Consider the following 19,434-nt stretch of genomic DNA (forward strand, 5'->3'; position numbering starts at 1 on the left):
CCTTTGAGGGTACCACCCCAGTGACAAGCTTTTGTACCTTAAAGGTCCTGTTTTGTACTTTTTTTTTTGACAGTGTGTAAGCGATATGAGTCAACTATCTACACTTCAAAAATATATACTAGTGTTGAAACTAAATTAATAGAAAGCACCACGCACAACTTGTTTTGTCTTTTTTGTGGTGCAGGAATCAAATGAAGGATAAAAGGGATTAAAAAAAAAACAACCTTAAAATATATAACAGAATATCTCCACAATTGTCCATTGTTTTCTGTTCTAAAAACCAAAACTTAAAAGAATGTTGTTTATATCAGTGGTCGAGAGTGAATAAGTAACAAAATGAAAATTTAAATGATTACAGCAGTGCATTATACTGGATGGTTGTATCAGGTATAATGAACTGGACATTCTGGCCCCTCCCATTACCATATTATTCCAAGAAGTACGACTTTGTCCGTGAGTGATCCTTCCAGTGTGATACCGGTTTTACGTTATCTTGGTAACATTTCATTGACACGTTGATGGAAACATTATTTGAGTCAGATAAAAGCAAGTGTCTTGCATAAAATATGTGGATAATTTATTAAAGGGAAAAATACCATGAATTTGAAAGTACATTTGAGAAGCGTGCACAACGAGGCTAACCTCGTTTATTTTAACAAGGTAAAGGAGAAGGCCAAGCCCCCCTCCCCCCAAAAACAGAAGCTAACCCCGGTACAGGGGTTATACATGTGTAAAATCTAGGAAAGATATCTTATAGCAAAAGTAAAAGTTACATCCCATGAACCAGTTGGTTCAGTGATGTCGTGCAACAGCTTCACCTGATGGTTCCTCATGTCAATCATAACAAGTTTTATTGTGGTGAAACCAATTCCTTCTCAGACTCCACTCAGTTGTTAGGTGACGTTTCTAAGCATCTGATCTTGGTCCAATGGGGCGAGAGAAGCTGCAAAGTCACATTCTGGTCTCCACCTGTTTGGATGACATGAAGGATGTGATTTGGGGTTTAACAATGAGATCTCCAACTACATAGGGATGTCCCTGAACATGTCAGAACAATTACACAGTTTCACATTCATCTGCTGATGGGTGTGACTTCCTCTGAATTTAAACTTCTGGCTCTGGGCCAGCTTCTTCTTACAGACACTTAATCAAGTGTTGTCATGTGTTTTGGGGAATGAGGAAACATTAAAAAAGTCAACAACAATGTCTTTACACAATGCATAGGCATTGATTTAGGTGGGGACAGTGGGTACGCGTACCTATCATATTTTAACATTAGTCATTTTGCACCCACCACCGATATTAACATTATGCCATCATCTGCCTATCAATGTAAACCAAACTAATAATAAGTCCCTTCAGGATTTTGAGGCCTTTTTGGGGATTGCTGCGTCCCTAAATGCCTGATGTTGCAGAAACGTTTGTAAAAGATTGCGTTAAAAGTTCTAATGTATTTTGTATAGTTATTTAAAAGTAAAAAGTACACTTGTTTTAGAGAGAATCAAATGACTCCAGGCTGAGTTTTCCTAGTAACCTTATAGATCAATAAAGCTGAGGATGCTGCAAATGTTGGTATAATATGAACATGGCTGGTGGATTAAAAAAAAAATAATATATTGAATGAGTTAAATTTTAACACGTGTCAGTGGCTTGTTAATCTTTACATTGGTAGTTTCCTATCCTGGCCTGGGACACATTCATAAAGGTTAATAAAGTACTTATTGGACTTCAACTTATTATTGCACCTACAATAATGAGCGAAGCTGTCCTCAATTTAGATCATCCTGTACGTGTCGTCTCTGGTTTATCCTGCATCCATCGTGTGTGTGTGTGTGTGTGTGTGTGTGTGTGTGTGTGTGTGTGTGTGTGTGTGTGTGTGTGTGTGTGTGTGTGTGTGTGTGTGTGTGCGTGTGCGTGTGCGTGTGTGTGTGTGTGCGCGCGCGACATCCCAAAATCCTGGAGGGACTGAATAGGCTAGCTGGTGCAAGCTCCTACCGGGGACACAGCTTTTAGCTTAAAAACCTAGCTTAGTAAAGAAGAGCGCCATTAAACCTTTTTTAATTACATTTTGCAAGACACTTGCTTTTATCTGACTCAAATCATTTTTCCATCAACGTATTTATACTTGAAGTATCGCATTAGAAAATGTTGATTGAAATAAAAACAAATAGAAAAAAAAAAACAGTCTTTGACATTGGTCCAGTATTAAGCGTGAAGAGTTCCAGAGAAGGCGAAAGTAAAAGTTACATCCCATAAACCAGTTGGTTCAGTGATGTTGTGCAACAGCACCGGATGGTTACTCATGTCAATCATAACAAGTTTAATTCTGTAGAAACAAATTTCCACAAATAACCTCCCATCCTTCTCAGACTCTGCCACTCAGCGGTTAGGGGACGTTTCTAAGCATCTGATCTCGGTCCAATGGGGCGAGAGACGCTGCAAAGTCACATTCTGTGAAGGATGTGATTTTGGGTTTAACAATGAGATCTCCAACTATGTAGAGAGGTCCCTGAACATGTCAGAGCAAATACACAGTTTCACACGAATCTGCTGATGGGTGTGACTTCTTGTGAATTTTAACTTCTGGCTCTGTGCCGGCTTCTTCTTAAAGACACTTAATCAAGTGTTGTCTTGTGTTTTGGGAATGAGGAAACCATAAAAACAGTCAACAACAATGTCTTTACACAATGCAGAGGCATCGATATCGGTGGGGACGGTGGGTACGCGTACCTATCAGATTATATCATGAGTCATTTTGTACCCACCACCGATATTAACATCATGCCATCATCTTCCTGTGAATGTAAACCAAACTATCAATAAGTCCCTCCAGGATTTTGAGGCCTTTTTGGGGATTGCTGCGTCCAAAAATGCCTGATGTTGCAGGAACGTTTGTAAAAGATTGCGTTAAAAGTTGTGATGTATTTTTTATAGTTATTTAAAAGTAAAAAGTAAACCTGTTTTGAGGAGAATCAAATGACTCCAGGCTGAGTTTTCCTAGTAACCTTATAGACCAATGAGGCTGAGGATGCTGCAAATGTTGGTATAATATAAAAATGGCTGGTGGATTTAAAACAAATAATAATTTATTGAATGTGTTAAATTTGAACATATGTGTCAGTGGCTTGCTTATCTTTACATTGTTAGTATCCTGGGTTGGGACACATTCACGCGCGACATCCCTAAATCCTGGAGGGACTGAATAGGCTAGATTAAACCTAGTTTAGGAAAGAAGAACGCCATTACAGCTTTTTTTAATTACATTTTGCAAGACACTTGTTTTTTATCTGACTCAAATCCTGTTTCCATCTACGTATTTATATTTGAAGTGTCGCATTAGAAAATGTTGATTGAAATGAAAAAAATAGAAGAAAAAAAACCGGTCTTTGACATTGGTCCAGTATTAAGCATGAGGAGTTCCAGAGAAGTCAAAAGTATACGTTACATCCCATGAACCAGTTGGTTCAGTGATGTCGTGCGACAGCTTCACCTGATGGGTCCTCATGTCAATCATAACAAGTTTTATTGTGTAGAAATAAATTCCACAAATAATCTCCTATCCTTCTCAGACTCTGCCACTCAGCGGTTAGGGGACGTTTCTAAGCATCTGATCTCGGTCCAATGGGGCGAGAGACGCTGCAAAGTCACATTCTGTCCTCCACCTGTTTGGATGGCATGAAGGATGTGATTTAGGGTTTAACGTGACTTCCAGTGAATTTAAACTTCTGGCTCTGTGCCGGCTTCTTCTTACAGACACTTAATCAAGTCTTGTGTTTTGGGGAATGAAGAAACATTAAAAACAGACAACAACAATGTCTTTACACAATGCATTGGCATTGATTTTGGTGGGGACATCCTCCTGTCTGTTCTAACTTGAACAGACATGAGGTATTTTGGAAAAGAAATGACCAAAATTGACCAAGTACTTTAAGTAATTGGTCAATTAACAACCCCTAACCTCTATACCAGCTAGATACCCTAACCCCTAACCTAACATACTAGCAGCAATTAAAATCAGTTGTATTATCTCAGTTCATAATAGTATACCATAAAACATGAAACTGGATTTTTTTAGTTAAATGTATTTTTTATTTTACCTTAATTTTCTTAAATAAAACTAAACAATACATTTTCAAGGCATAAACATTATATACAGTATATACCAATAAGTGTCAAACACCCTTAGGTCCCAACATGCCTAATCACCATGAATGTTATATATTATATTTGAAAACAAAAAGACAGGTTTATTTGAAGCAGAGATAATAACACGTTAGTTCCACATCAAACATCTGTACTTTAAAACTCATTTTCTTCATGACCCCGAGAAGCTTACAATCATCAATCATCATCATCAATCACAATTGTTACTAATAGATAACTTTAAGCAATATAAAACAACACTACCCCTCTAGCTGGTAAGTGTGTGTGTCAAAGCTTTTTCAAGTATTCCATATTTTCATGGAATACTTGCTTGTTATTTACTCTTCCTTATTTACTAATCACTTTATCGTTGAAAGAATGTAGTGGAAACGTATGAGGCGTTGCAACAGTGAAGCCATGAATTCTTATTCATGTTAAATTCATATTAATGTGAAGAATATGAAGAATGTGAAGAATATGAATATGAATATCCATATTGTTCATCCCTGGCAGCACTTGACCTTCTCAATGACATTTCTTGTGTTCCCTTCACTTCTTGAAACATTGCATCTGTGTTTGCAGCAACCATGTCATCGATCTTCTTAGCCAGCCCCACCACTTGACCTCTGTCATCACTGGGGTCGTCAAAGACTTGGAACCTGTTACCACAGCGCTGCATGAGTCGTTGAAGGTCTGGATCAGGCCGTGAGACTTCCACACGTCTCATTATTTCTCTTTGGATGACTTCTGGTGACTTCTGAGTGTCCAGGATCCCTGGTGTGTCTACCACACTGATCCCTCTGTTACCCCAGCGTGTCACGCCTGTCTCACAGGTCTCAGTCACTGACTCTGAACTGAAACGGGATTTGAACCGTCTCTCTTCCAGAATGGTGTTTCCAGAAGCACTCTTGCTAACAACAGTTTTTCCACTCATCCCAATTCTCCAATCAGGACCTGCAGTACAATTTATAACTTCTGTTAAAGCTGTCTGTAAGAGTAAAGCGTTGGCATAATTTACAAATACTTTAGCATTCATATTTCATGTATCATATTTCATATATAATTATTACACAGGAAAGTTAGAAAATGTAACATTACGTTACAATATAAAAAACGGGCCAGAATCAGTTTAAAAACTTGTTTTCTGCAGGTTCCTGTTCTGCAGAAACATAAAACATCGCTACAACACGTCAAGACAGACATTAAAACAAGACATCGATATGGAAAAATAACTACTGAAAACAATACAGTTACATAAGGACAAAGACATTCATACAAGACATCCGCTGGGCTAGATAAATACCAACAGTGCAAACAAGGCTTGGATAATAAACGAATAAACAAATTAATTAATGCGTGCAACTGTATTGTACTGTAGATGTTGTAATGTAAAGGAGTTACACACTACAGGACTGAATACAGGAGATAAAAACAAAAACTGTTTTGGAGACGTACCATTAAATGAAGCCATCTTTGCTTAGCGGTGTTGTCTCAACAAAGATGAAAAAGTTGAATATGAATGCATGAAGGCAGTTCAAGTCATTTATGTAAGACCTACACAGCTGACACGCCCCACATCATTTGCATAAGCTCTCCATATAAAACAGGCCAACCAAATAAAACCAGTAACTGGTTAAATATCTCCATCTACTGGACATCTGGTCTATAAGGTCCTAATGTGCTCTCCTATCAACCACTCATAATCCTTTAAGTTCTATTTATAAAGGTAACAGCCTAATCTTAAAGTTACTAAGTAGTACTAAATACATGTAAGAGTAGAAGTATAAAGTATACTGTATGATCATAATACCTCAGACTTTTACAATAGTAAAAGTACTTTGTTTTCTCTCCACCACTGATATGAACAACTTACTTTCCTGTGTGTGTATGTACTCTGATGTAATATTTTGGGTTACTTCTATATTATTATAGTATCTTTTTAGCCTGAAACTGTTTTAGATGAATGGTTCTCATATTTTTTAGTTGAATGTACCACTGATTGTAAAGTGTGGAAGAAGATTGATGGATGACATTGTTCTCATATCTTGAAGTCTTTTAATCTTATTTCAATGTTACTGTTTTTCTCTTTATTGATACCACTTTGTTTACAATTTTTGACATTTTATCTACTATATATCTATTTCTAATATAAAGTTGTTTTTTTTACTTGGTGAGATCTTGAGCCGTGCTGGCTGTCCTTGACTTCTGATCCTTTACCTTTGACTCTGGCGCCACCATGTGGTTGATATTTGGGTGAATTGTCTGGGCAGATGGCCGATGGGTTTCCATGATGCAGATGTTCAGGTTCCCCAACAGATGTTCCTAATGACTTCAGGGATCCTTCAGAGTTTTCCTCAAGCAAATACAAGCTAATATTCTATCATTTTGCGTAGTTATGTATTTGTTACTACTTAATTTCAGATAAGGATTTTACTCATTTAAAAACAACTTAAAGGATTATGAGAGGTTGATAAGAGTTCACATTAGGACCTTATAGATCAAATGTCCAGTAGATGGAGATATTTAACCAGTTATAGTTGTCTGCTTCAGGCTGACAGAATAAAAAGTTCTGAGAGAAGAAACATTTATGATTTACACAAACTGACCCATTTAAGTACAAAGAGTGAACATATGGTAAGGAGGAAGACACATTCAGTTTCAGATAAAAAACTAATTAATATTGAATTAATATTAGTTAAATTTTGTTAATTAGTAGTTATGTTGAACCATGATGGTAGTTTCCATTAACATATTCCAGCAAAAAAAAAAATCAGAATGTAGGAAACGTTTTAATTAATAAATGATAAATAATATATGTTTTAAAGTCAAAAGATTGGACACACTTTCTCAGAATGGGTAAGCATGTCCAAACCTTTGACTGTTACTTTAGATTAATAGTAATTTATATATCTTAAAGTTATGTTAAGGGGGAAATGAGTCAGCTCTTTCACCGCCAGATGTATACATGCACTTTTTCACAACCTCTGTGTATGTGACAAGTGTAGGAAAGGAATTTAAATAATACATTTATTTGTAATGCCCTTTACATTTAAGACAAACCTCAAAGTGCAAAGGCAAGATCATAAAAGCAAGGTAAAAATCAGTTTAAAATATATATGGATAGTGCAACAACATTGTTGTGCAAGGTTAAAACTTCTAAAAGTTCTGCTAAAAAGCAGCTTTAGCTTAACATCTTACTTTTCACTATTCCAAAATGGCCACTTGACTCTGGTTTCAGAAACAGCTGAACAGCATTCTCCGCATTGCAGCCATGTCACCCAAACATTATTCCAGCCACTCTTTCCGCATCGGCGTAGCATCCACAGCCGCCAGATCAAGCATCTCCGACCAAACCATTCAGTTCCCAGGCCGCTGGTCATCCCAGGCACACCGATCTTACATTCACAAACAATTTCAACAATCTCAGTCAAGCCCACGCACAACTCAGTTCTACAAAATCTGACACTTTTGGGGTCTGTATCTATTTGGGTGAAAACTGCTTCTGAGACGGAACCCCACTCTGAGCCTCCTCCACCCGGTCATCACACATCCTACCAGACCAGCCATCAGACGACATCTACATAAATTTTGCACATTCATTATGTTCATCTGCACATTCATAATGTTAATTAAATCTTTAACTAACACATGGTTGTGGCGTGGTCCATGCTAGTGAAATGGAGTTAATTCAGAGTGCCGATGTGCTGCAATAGCAGCAATCGGCGCAATGACTATGATTACCCATACTTATTGTTCTTCTTCCGCCAGATTTTCTTCCCACTACTAGTCCCGGAGCGTTGCCAACACATGCACACAAAATACATCAACACGTGTGTAAGGATCGGGAATGGTGTGCTATGACTTTTCTAAGAGATTTGCCGTGCGGTTTTCATGACATCGGCAAAAAACAGCGAAATATTTACTATAGACTTGAATGGGAAATGTCTGGGAAATCACTCAACATCGCTCAAAACGCCCCCTCTTTGGGACCGTGCTGCATCACCATACTGTAACGTAGAAACATGATTAAAAGTTTAGTTCTCAGAAACACACACAGACAGACACACACACACGTCCTAACGTCTTAAATAGGTTTTAAAAAGTTATATCTCTGAAGGGTTAAGACACTTATTATTTTTTATTAAGTTTTATTACTATTCGGATGTGCACCAAGTAGGAGGCACACTGATAACATTTTATAGTTTGTTAATTAAGGTTCGGGAGCAGGGCAACGCCTAAACCTATAAACCTCTTATTACCAGACAAACATATGCCGTGCTATGCAGCAGCCTCGTTATCTCTGATTGCCTGAACCACCCTCCAGTTTCCTCCCTTTGTATGTACTGTAGTTGTTGTAAACACTTTTTGCCTAACACAAACTTCCTTTGGGAAAATAAAAGTATGCCTTTTCTCTTATCTGATCTTCTGGTCACGTAGCTCTCCACAAGCAGAAAAAACATCCTACAGTAAAACACAACTTCCTGGAGCAAAGTTAGACCAACCAAAGAATTAGCAGTAAAGAAATAGATAGTATAGCCTCTTTACCTTTTTATCACAATTATCCATTTTGTTTTAAAGATAGATTATTGGTATAACTGATAATATTAATCTGTCAACAATCTGTTGAAAATGAGTGTCAGTGATTTCAATCAGTGCAAACTAGTCACAGCCCTACCTGGTGTTAAATGTGGAACAAAGAATAATATGGTCCTGGGCAAATGTTTTGGAAACATTAAAATTGCAGAAGAGCAAAGCTCTTTCTCCTCTCGCCAACTGTGTCAAGTCTATAGTCTATCTCATGCCTACATACAAACGGCGCTTCAATCCAGCAAGTCCAACATAAATCAGTGCTGCAGTGGCGTGAGGATAGTGTGTAACACTCAGAGGCTGTTTCCTTAGCACAGACTGGAGCGTCTTCCATAACCGTGAGCTTGATGAGGCAACACACACGTGATTGTAATGTTGTGCAACATCTGGGTGTCATTTTTGACAAATCTATGCGTTTTAAGAGTCATGTGGTTCGCTCCTGTTTTTTTCATCTCAGGAACATTATTAAGATCAGATCTGTGGTTTCTAAAAAAGTGATGGAGATGCTTGTTCATGCTTTTATTTCTTCACGTTTGGATTATTGCAATGTACTGTACACGTGTTAAAACAAATCATCCGTGGACAAATTGGAAGTTGTACAGAAACAGCAGCAACAAGACTTCAGTCTAAGACCTGCAGGAGATCTCACATCACTCCGGGGCTTAAGGCTCTTCATTGGCTTCCAGTAGGTTTTAGAGAGCATTTTAAAGTTTGAATTACTACTTATAGAGTCTTGCATGGTCAGGCTCCCACTTAGATCCATGATCTACATCCAGACCTTCTAACTGTCCCCAGAACAAGATTTAAAACCAGAGGTGATCAAGGTTTTCTCTGGATCTCTCTCCCTTTAGCCTTGTGAGCTTCGGATTCTGTGGAAACTTTTAAAATACACGTCTTTTTAGGCAAGCTTTAACTAGCAACATGGCTTATTGTTTCATGCGTTGCTGTTTTATTTGTTTTTACTGTAAAGCCCTTTGTGACCCTTCTTTTCTGTTTACGTACTTACTTAAACAAACTTTTGTGTTGACAATGAAGTTTCAAAAAAAGACATTCGTCACTTCCCAAACAACAAGCCACTCATTAAAAAAGGTTAAAGCCTCCATCATTTTTAACACACACCTACTATATCCTTTATTATCAAAAGTACGTTGGCATTTCATCTGAAACTTGATTAACTGTTTTTCCTATAAATCAATAAAAGTGACCTTCAAACTGACGTGAATTGTTTTACATGAGATACCATTAGATACAATAATGCACTAATGGTATGTAATGTACTCATAAAAATATAATAATGGTGTGTTCAAAAGTAACTCAAACATCCAAAACACAACATTAACTCTCAATGGTTCCTGTGACATGAGAAATACTTAAAAAATACAAAAACAACTTTGGGTGGAGGCCTCGGGGAAGACCCAGGACTAGGTGGATAGATTATGTAATGTGTTTCCTCTTCATGCAGACCCAGAGACTTTTATTGTTCTCATGGCAGATCTATGTTTCTTATGTTATGTTCCCCCCTCACAACACCGAAAAGAGATTCTAAAAGAGAGAACTAAAGACACTACCTTATTTAATCATTAAATTAATTAAATCCTGATTCTGTATAATAACCCTCAGTTGATCTGTTGCGTATTCAAAATATCCGTTCATATTTCCTTATGGATCTTTAGTAGTTTTTCGTTTTATACAGAAAATTGCTCTGGAAAATAAACTGTAAAGAAAATATTATAGAGCAATATTGCATTGCTCTTTTCACCAAGGATAAGAGTGAGCTCTTTCACAGTTTAAGATGAAAGAATCCCCTTCCCCTGTTCATTTCTGCTACAATGAGTAAAATTGTTTGCTCTGAAAAAAGGGTTCATCGCTGTAACTGCTAAATGTGACTTAAGAATACCAACAGAGGTAATAATCTAGGCTCTCTCTCAATTCCCATTACAAGGCAAGGCAAGGCAAGGCAAGGCAGCTTTATTTGTATAGCACATTTCAGCAACAGGGCAATTCAAAGTACTTTACACAAAAGCAGTTAAAAGGAATAAAACAGTTAAAAACAAAAACAGATAAAACACAGAAAAAACAGTTTTTTTACAATGATTGCAAATCCATGAAAACATTTGTTTTTAGTTATACATACTTTTATTTCATCTTAACTTTATAGAATGAAGTATACAGAATACTTAAAACATCATTTTCAAGCATTCATGTACAATCAAACAGGTCATGTTTCAATAAATGAAAATGAAATCACATACAATTAAGTTCTGAAAAAAACAAATTGACATCATTATGCATTTTATAAAATCAAGAAAAGGTTTGTGTAGCAGAGACAAGTCATGTTAGGAGCACATTAGCTTTATTTTGTCTACATTTTATTTTTAAGTAATTTTTCTCATGACCCTGGGAGACATTTATACTTTACAATTAGCATAAGTGATAACCTGACACCACACAAAATAACATTACACTATCTACTGTAAGTGTGTGTGTCAAAGATTTTAAATGTGTTCCATATGTTCACACATGGGTACAGAAGCTGTCTTCTTACACCTGGATATTGATATGTTTAGGCTAGTGAGTGTGGTTATCTAGCAAGAATAATTAGAAAATCTGCAACACGGCGGATCAGTCCACCGAGGAAGCTGTATGAGGGAGTACCTCCACTTCCCATTTTTTGATGCACTTCTTGATACATGGCATCTGTGTAGTATGTATCCCCGTTGGCAGCAACCATGTCATCGATCTTCTTAACCAGCTCCACCACTTGACCTCTGTCTTTACTGGTGTTGTCAAAGACGTGGTACCTGCTACCACAGCTTTGGATGACTCGTCGAAGGTCTTGACTGCCCTCACGCACATACTCTTGTATGGTCTGGTCTCCAAGATCACCACCACGGGTAAACAGCACGATCATGTACTGGTTAGCCTTAGCACCAAACAGCGCTTGCAGGGCTTCCACAGAATTTTTCTCTTCCTTGGTGAATCGACCGACTTGGATGACCAGCAGGAACACATGAGGACCAGGACATGAGACTTCAACACATTTCACAATTTCTCTTTTCATAAATTCTGATGACTTCTTAGTGTCAAGGATCCCTGGTGTGTCCACCACACTAACCTCTCTGTTACCCCACTGTTTCACACCTTTCTTACAGGTCTCAGTCACTGACTCTGAACTGGGACGGGATTTGAAACTTTTCTCTCCCAGAATGGTGTTTCCAACAGCACTCTTGCCAACACCAGTTTTTCCAATCATCACGATTCTCAAATCAGGACCTGCAATACAATTTATCACTTCTGTTAAAGTTGTCTTTAAGAGCAAAGCATTGGCATAATGTAGAAACAGTTTAGTGGATATGACGACACTGAGATAGACTTTAATGTTAATGAGTTATAAATGCAGGAGATAAAATTAAAATTGTTGTTTTGAGCATTACCAGCAGGAAATGAAGCCATCTTGTCCCTTCTGCGTTGTCTCAACAGAGATGAATGTAAAGGCTTAAAGACGGTTGCTCATTTATATGATGGCTACACAGCTGCCACGCCTCATAATGTTTGTGTAACAGTCCCATATAAAACAGGCAGAGAGCAGCACATTCTGCACACACCACACAGCTTGTTGGTATTTTGCTGCACTGGATCTGAGGACCATGTCTCACAGTAAGTTTTGCAATAAATGTCTAATCAAGTGTGTTTGTGATACTGTGTTTGCTTTACATTAGTAACACTATTGTGAAAATGTTACCATGTATAAAAAATGTAATGATGGTTTCAGGTTTAATATGACGTGTGTTGTTTTCACAGGTAACAAGATTTCAGTGGTTGTCCTGGGAAGTGAAGATCATTTGAAGAAAGCCTTAATAACCCTCATCCTAGGGACAGACTTATCTCTGCTGCCCAAAAAGAATGATCTGAAAGAACCTGGGATATATGAAAATGATATGCATTCAGTCATATGTCCACCAGACAGAGCATGTAATGACTTAAAAAACGTATTTGCTCCTAATCAAGACCCAGACATGTCTTTGTTGGTGGTAAAAAAAGGGTTTACAACAGAAGAGGTGTGGAAGCAGGTAGACAATCTGCACAGAATAACTGGAAAACCCACAGAGGAGTTCATAGTTGTGTTGCCATTGGGCAATAAGGAGTCTTTTTACCCATTCAAATGCTACACCTTGGATCAAGTTTTCCGTAAACTGACCCAACTGGCTGAAGAGAGAGAATCCACCAGCACAAGGTAAAGATGATCGGAGAAACATGTAGATGATGATTGGACGTAACCTAAAGTAACAAATATACCGATGTAGACTTACTGTATATATACCATATACAACATTTAGTAATTTAATCTGCAGGGGGACTGTTGTATTTGTTTGCATACCATTTAAAGATAAATGCAACAAAGTCATCTTTATATCTTAGTAATATGGTTCTGCCTCTGCATTACAGGCTTCCTGCCCAACCTGCTGCGTCATGGTCACAAACACCACCCCACCCAATGAAGGAAGGTAAGCCACAACCTCTCTCAGCAACATCTGTTCTATTTTACTAACTTATACTCACATGTGTAGTTATTAGTAAAGGAAAATAATTCCTATAGAACCAATGTGTTACTTACAGAAATTCTTATTTGGCCTTTTTGTCTAGATTTCACTGACCCCGGGAAGAGGTTAAAAAGTGAGACCTGTCTTCTCACTCAGTAAATTGTTGCAGAAATGTGTAGTTATTGTAGTAGTTATTGAGTGTATTGTGTATGTGTTTTAATGAAGCAGTGCAATTGTTTTAACAAAAGGAAAGCAGCTGCTTGTAATAATGCAAACAGATACTTGTAAAATTCTTTATGTCCTACATCAATACAGGACAGCACCCTACCACCGAAGTGAACCTTGTTCTGCTGGGAATGACCGGGGCTGGAAAGAGTGCAAGTGGAAACACAATCCTCAGAAAGAAACAGTTCATTTCTAAAGCTAGTTCCAAACCGGTCACCACAGAGTGTCAGGAGGCAAAAACTGAGATAGGAGGTAGACGTGTCCGTGTCATTGATACCCCCGACATCTTTGATGATAACAGGAAGTCACCAAATAAGGAACATGTGAGGAAATGCCTGGAGCTCTGTCAGTCAGGACCTCGTGTGTACCTACTGGTGATTCATGTTAGCAGATTTACAGACGGAGAGAGAGACATACTGAAAAAGATGGAAACAGCTTTTGGCAGGGAAGTTGTAAAACAAACAGTCGTCCTGTTTACACGTGGTGGAGATCTGCAGCATGGAGGGATGAGCTTTGAGGACTTTCTGTGTGGCTGTCAGCCTGATCTCAAGAAGATAGTTGAGAAGTGTGGAGGAAGGTGTGTTCTCTTTGAGAACAGTGCTTCATATTCAGATCAAGTGGAAAAGCTGCTGCAGATAGTGGACAGGATGTAAACAGCAGAAAGAAAGAAGAACGCGTACATATAAAGTCAGGCAGGTGAAGGGCAGGGATGGAATTGTTCTTCCATCTAGATAGACAGGCTACATGGGATATAATTCAATAACTTGAAGGGTTGATAATACTTTGATTTCTTTTGACTTGGATTTTTAATTAGCAGCATTTAATCAGAGTACATTAATGGATTTTGTCATATGAACCAAACATATTTCCTTCCTCTGCATGAGAGCTCCATCTCTCTCACTTTGTTAACCTTTGTAATCTGTGATGACATTTAACAAGAAATAAACGAGTGTTGTGAACTCTGTGTCTCTTCGGTCTATGGTAATTCAGAAACAGGGATTTCAATTATTAACCTACACTTAAAAATATATAATGGTGCATGTATAGATTCAGAGCCATGGAGAACAACTGGGAAAAATAACTTTAGGATGAAAAAATGACTATTTATCTATTTTAAACCTTTAAAAATCCAGAAAAAATATATATTATATGGTGATTTTTCTCTGCTGGAATATATAAATAAATCGAAAATTACATCTTGGTTCAATATTAAATATCACAACTAATATATATACAAAATATAACACTAATATAACACTAAATCTGTCTAGACATTTATAGCATGAAACCAAACGAGTTACCCTTTCCCTCCCGTGATATGTGAAGTCTTTGTAATGTTTCTCCACTCTGGACTTTGTATTCTTCTTCTGTGTTTTGACTCTGGAGGATCAGCGCTGTCAGCCTGAACCAAACTGAACTATACCTGGTTAAATATCTCCATCTACTGGACATCTGGTCTATGAGGTCCTAATGTGCTCTCCTATCAACCACTCATAATCCTTTAAATTGTTTTACATACAGTAGGTAGCATCATAATCTTAGGGTAATAAATACATGTATCACATAAATGGAGAGGAGTAAAAAGTATAATAGGAGTAGAAGTATAAAGTATACTGTATAATTTAAATACCTCAAACTTTTACATTACTTAGTAAATGTACTTTGTTGTCTCTCCACCACTGACATGAACAACTTACTTTCCTGTTTGTGTATGTACTCTGATGTAATATTTTAGGTTACTTCTATTATATTATAGTGTTATGATAGTGTTGTAGTTTTAGATGAATGGACCACTGTTGTTGTTTTATTACTTTTACTAGGTGAGATCTTGAGCCATTCTGGCTGTCCTTGACTTCTGGTCCTTTACCTTTGACTCTGGCGCCACCATGAGGTTGATATTTGGGTGAATTGTCTGGACAGATGTCAGGTGGGTTTCCATGATGCAGATGTTCAGGTTCCCCAACAGATGCTTCCTAATGACTTCAGGGATCCTTCAGAGTTTTCCTCAAGCAATTACAAGCTAATATTCTATCATTTTGGGTAGTTATAATATAACCGTTGGGTGGATTGTTATTATATTTGGGACACACCTTCATGGTCTTAGTCTTGTTGTCCTCTGTAGGGGACATGAGTCGACTATCTACACTTCAAAAATATTTACTAGTGTTAAAACTAAATGAGTAGAAAGCACCACACACACAACTTGCTTTGTCTTTTTTTGTGGGGCAGGAAATTAATTCCCTTAATAATAATAATAAGATTAATTTCCAAAGAAAATAGAAAAGTCCCCCAAACTCTTCTTTACTGATTAATTGGTTGTCAACGTTTCTGTCAAAGACCTTTCTCAAGACATGTAGTAGTCATACATGTACATGTAGTAGTTATACATGTAAATGTAGTACTTACAAAGGAAGAATATAGGAAGTTCTGTAACACTTTATAATAAACATCATTAATGGATGTTAAATTCATAGTAAATTAATCTTTAGTTCATTGTCATTTAAAAGTTAGCAAACATTTTACTCATTGGTCTCATTTACTCATCGTCATTTTACATAAAAAACAGTCAAACATGCAAAAGCAGATAAAACCGCAGATTTGAGGCTGCTAGTCCGGGACAGTTCTGGGTAGAGGACCAACATGTTGTAAGTTAATTGCAGTAGGGGGCGCCTTAATGAAAAGACCACTTACACACCAACATATTACATAATAAAGTTAAAAAAAGATTTGACATATTAAATCAGAGACTCAGTCCTTATTACATGGAGACACTACAGCAGCATGAGGCTGCAGCTTTGCTCTTTAATGGAGAGATGAAAGAAGGAAGTCCACTTCTGGTTTTAATTCAGTCTGTTTTTTTAAGTTTTGTTTTTTTGAACATAGAGAAGGAAACCGCAGGAGGAAGTAATCAGATACTCATCGACCAGCTCTGCCATTTGATCTTTTGTCTCTTTAACGTCTGAAGAGGGAACTCGGTGTGCAGCTCACTGGTGAGTCTGAGACTAAACTGATGTGAAAACATCAGCTCACACTTCTAATAATTCGACATGTGATGAGTTTGGGAGAATTTAAGATGATAGGAAGTGCATTTATTATTTGGTTCATTCAAATCACATGGAAAACGCTGAGCGATGGTAGTATTTATTGGGAATTAGCTTTAATAAAATGTCAGCTGTTTAAGTTAAGTATGAATGTGTCAAACTTGTTTTTAATTTAAATTTCCTGTTGTTTTCCCGGCGACCGTGCAACTTTTTGTCTTTCTGGGCCACAATTTAAACTTTTTCGAGGTTTTTGGGGTCTTTTTTGACACTTAAGTTGATTTTCTCACATTTTTAAACACTTTTGTCACTTCGTCCCAATGTTTTTTCTGCATCTTTTGAAGTTTTTGTTTGTTTTTTGTTACTTTTGTCTACGTTCTTTTAAAAAAAAAAACACCATCCAATGCTATGAAATTGAATGAAGCTTGCATGGAGCGTTGTATGGAACCATCCACTTTATTTATTTTGGAAATTTGGTTGAAATAAACCCAATTTCTGATTTAGAAACTTTTTGAAAATGGATCTGATGTGACTGCAGGACAACAGGACGGTTAATCATCTCCATTTTCTACTGCTTTATTATTCTAATCTCTACATCTCAGAAGGAAATATTGCACTTTCAACTCAACTACTGTCATTTTATATCTTTAACTACTTTGCAGACTCTGAGTAATAATACAAAATATACTCAATGAATACATTATGATGTAATATCACAGATTAAGGTTATACATTTTGGATTTTTGAAATTAAGAAGCTACCCAGCAGATAAAATATGGAATTTTATCTAAATGTGAAAATATGTTTTTTACTAGAGTATTTCTAGTCTTTGGTATTTTTTTACTTGTACTTTAATAAAAGATCTGTGTCTTCTTCCACCGTTATGTGTTTTACGGACTATGATCGAGTGGATGATTTTACATTATTTCCAAACTCTGCTGAGGAAAATATAAATAGTTATTATTTTATTTTTTGTTTTGCATTAATTCTTAAGCTTCCTCCAATGTTTTATCATTTACCACAGCATGCTGAGCTGACTGCAGGCTTTCATTTGGGTTCTTGGGGTTAGTTTCAGTCTCTGGTTTACTAGTCTTAGTAAAGAAGAATAAATCATGAAGTCAGCAGAAAAGCTAAAGCACAAATGTCACACATCCTGTATTATAGAGGAAGAGAAACTAATTGTCTCGTCCTGTGTTTTCTAACCCAAGATGATTTCTCACTTTTTATTATAAAGTCACAAAATCATGTAGATTTAAAAATAACTTGTAGGTCAGCAGGTTTCTCTCTTCTTCTACCAGCAATGTCCTGTATCCTAGTAAAGGTGAGGTTATTATTTGGGGTTAAACATGTACATAATACTATTTTGTTGAATAAAGTACTGAGATATTTGAGAGATTCACATTTTGGTGATTATCTTTCAGGGAACAGAGCAGAAGAAACTAAAAGGAGCCGACTAGAGGAGGGTTAAAACTATTTACAGCTCTCAGAGAAAGAAAAAGACCAGTCATCAAAAACAAGACAGTGGAGTTGGGCTGGGGCTGAAGAAGGGAGTCAGAACCAGGAGGAGTGAGAGAGATCTCCTGCTTCTGCTGCTCATCGAGCTCCACCGACTATGATCGGGACCTTCGTCAACGCAGCAAAATGGCGTCAGCTGCAAACCGTGAAGGAAGAGAAAGAGAAGAATCATGTTTCAGCAGAGCAGCCAGAAGTATCAGGAGGGCTCTGGCCAGGATCTGTGGAGGAAGAGATGATTCTCCCCCTCCCAACTTAAGAATTAGTCGCCAGTCTCGTTATCTGGACTCACACTATGAGTTTCTACCCAGATGTGGTGATTCTTCCGCAGACTATAAGAGTCAAGCCCCACGTCATGATGACACCTTCTCACCGCTTAACCGCCTGTCTGACAGAGACCCATACCCGTGTTTAACTGTTCGTCAGCCCATTAAGAAAGGGCACTTTCACACAGATCCAGATCATTGTTACTCTTTACTGAGCTACGGTCGTGATACTGAGCGGCCTCCCCGTCCTCCCGACCAACAGCCTTCTTTATTCAGAGAATCCCTGAAGAGAAAATCCAGCGGCATGATTCCCAGAAGACAGAAGATAAATAAGACTGACGATCCCCATGGCACTGCTTCTAGGACTGATTCCTCTGACCCCATGCTAGGTCCACCTCCACCTGGTTCCCTCCCAGAAACAGGACTAAAAGCAGGGGCTTCGACGCCTGGAGTCAATCAGGATGATACCAGAGAAATGGAGCTGCATACAGCAGCTGGTCCTTCAGCCCGTCAGTGCTCATCCAGCAATGATGATGGTGATGATTCAGAATCTGATGCATGTTATCAGAGAGAAAGAGATAGGGATGAGCCTTCTTGTAGCCTCTGGTCAGGCTGTCTGGACCAGGAAACTCATAAATATGAACACGCTAGTTTTCTTTGTCCTCCTATATCAGACCCTAACTTACTTCTTTCAATCAGAGAAGACACAGATGATGGTGAACCCAGCTTCACTAACTCCAGTTCTGCTGTCAGCATACCGACCTGCTCTCAGTCCATAGCCCCAGATGTTGCTGCCCCTCCATGTCCACAAGTCAGACCAGCAGTACACAGTCAGTTAGCAACTCGCTGCACTGAAGTAAGCAGACCACAAGATGCATGTCAGCTCTCGTCTGTGCAGTCTGACAGCGAACCAATAGGTGACAGAGATGCTCCGATGGAAATAGAGGCCCCTGATACAGCTGTGAACTGCTCAGTCACTAACACCCTGCCAGCCCCTTCTCTCCTCCAAACCTCCTCCTCAGATCCTGGTTGGAGTAGAAGAGTCTCCAGCCGCCTGCCTCGTTCTCCCAGCATGCCTTCACTGAGTCAAATAACCTCTGAAGAGACCAAGACCTTTACACG

General features: G+C 38.0%; 3 protein-coding genes across 4 annotated transcripts; 1 reads left to right on the top strand and 2 right to left on the bottom strand.

The window, feature by feature from the left end:
- Positions 1-4,107: 4,107 nt before the first annotated feature.
- LOC117938013 (GTPase IMAP family member 2-like) lies at positions 4,108-5,653 on the bottom strand. 2 transcript variants are annotated; one of them, XM_034862328.1, is made up of 3 exons: positions 5,599-5,653; positions 4,608-5,097; positions 4,108-4,550 (listed from the first exon to the last, which is right to left on the bottom strand). In XM_034862328.1, exons 1-3 carry the CDS (start codon positions 5,612-5,614, stop codon positions 4,508-4,510), a joined length of 549 nt encoding a protein of 182 aa, XP_034718219.1. In that variant the 5' UTR covers positions 5,615-5,653; the 3' UTR covers positions 4,108-4,507. The 2 variants fall into 2 exon arrangements, with proteins under 2 accessions (XP_034718219.1, XP_034718218.1); XM_034862327.1 differs by having other exon boundaries at positions 4,110-4,540; positions 4,593-5,097.
- A 5,357-nt stretch (positions 5,654-11,010) lies between these two features.
- Positions 11,011-12,336, bottom strand: LOC117938105 (GTPase IMAP family member 9-like). Its single transcript, XM_034862497.1, has 2 exons — positions 12,165-12,336; positions 11,011-12,003 (listed from the first exon to the last, which is right to left on the bottom strand). The coding sequence occupies exons 1-2, from the start codon at positions 12,181-12,183 to the stop codon at positions 11,312-11,314; spliced, it is 711 nt and encodes a 236-aa protein (XP_034718388.1). The 5' UTR covers positions 12,184-12,336; the 3' UTR covers positions 11,011-11,311.
- On the top strand, positions 12,175-14,150 carry LOC117938104 (GTPase IMAP family member 7-like). The gene is made up of 4 exons (XM_034862496.1): positions 12,175-12,387; positions 12,532-12,964; positions 13,177-13,235; positions 13,587-14,150. Exons 1-4 carry the CDS (start codon positions 12,378-12,380, stop codon positions 14,147-14,149), a joined length of 1,065 nt encoding a protein of 354 aa, XP_034718387.1. The 5' UTR covers positions 12,175-12,377; the 3' UTR covers position 14,150.
- The last annotated feature ends 5,284 nt before the right edge of the window (positions 14,151-19,434 follow it).

This window comes from Etheostoma cragini, chromosome 22 (assembly GCF_013103735.1).
Source record: "Etheostoma cragini isolate CJK2018 chromosome 22, CSU_Ecrag_1.0, whole genome shotgun sequence".
In the NCBI taxonomy this organism is placed as follows: domain Eukaryota; kingdom Metazoa; phylum Chordata; class Actinopteri; order Perciformes; family Percidae; genus Etheostoma; species Etheostoma cragini.

Coding starts and splice junctions, on each gene's coding strand:
- LOC117938013 (XM_034862327.1), bottom strand. Junction 4,541..4,592: donor CATTCTTCATATTCTTCACA/TTAATATGAATT, acceptor TGTTGCAACGCC/TCATACGTTTCCACTACATT.
- LOC117938104 (XM_034862496.1), top strand. Junction 12,965..13,176: donor AGAGAATCCACCAGCACAAG/GTAAAGATGATC, acceptor TCTGCATTACAG/GCTTCCTGCCCAACCTGCTG. Junction 13,236..13,586: donor ACCCCACCCAATGAAGGAAG/GTAAGCCACAAC, acceptor ACATCAATACAG/GACAGCACCCTACCACCGAA.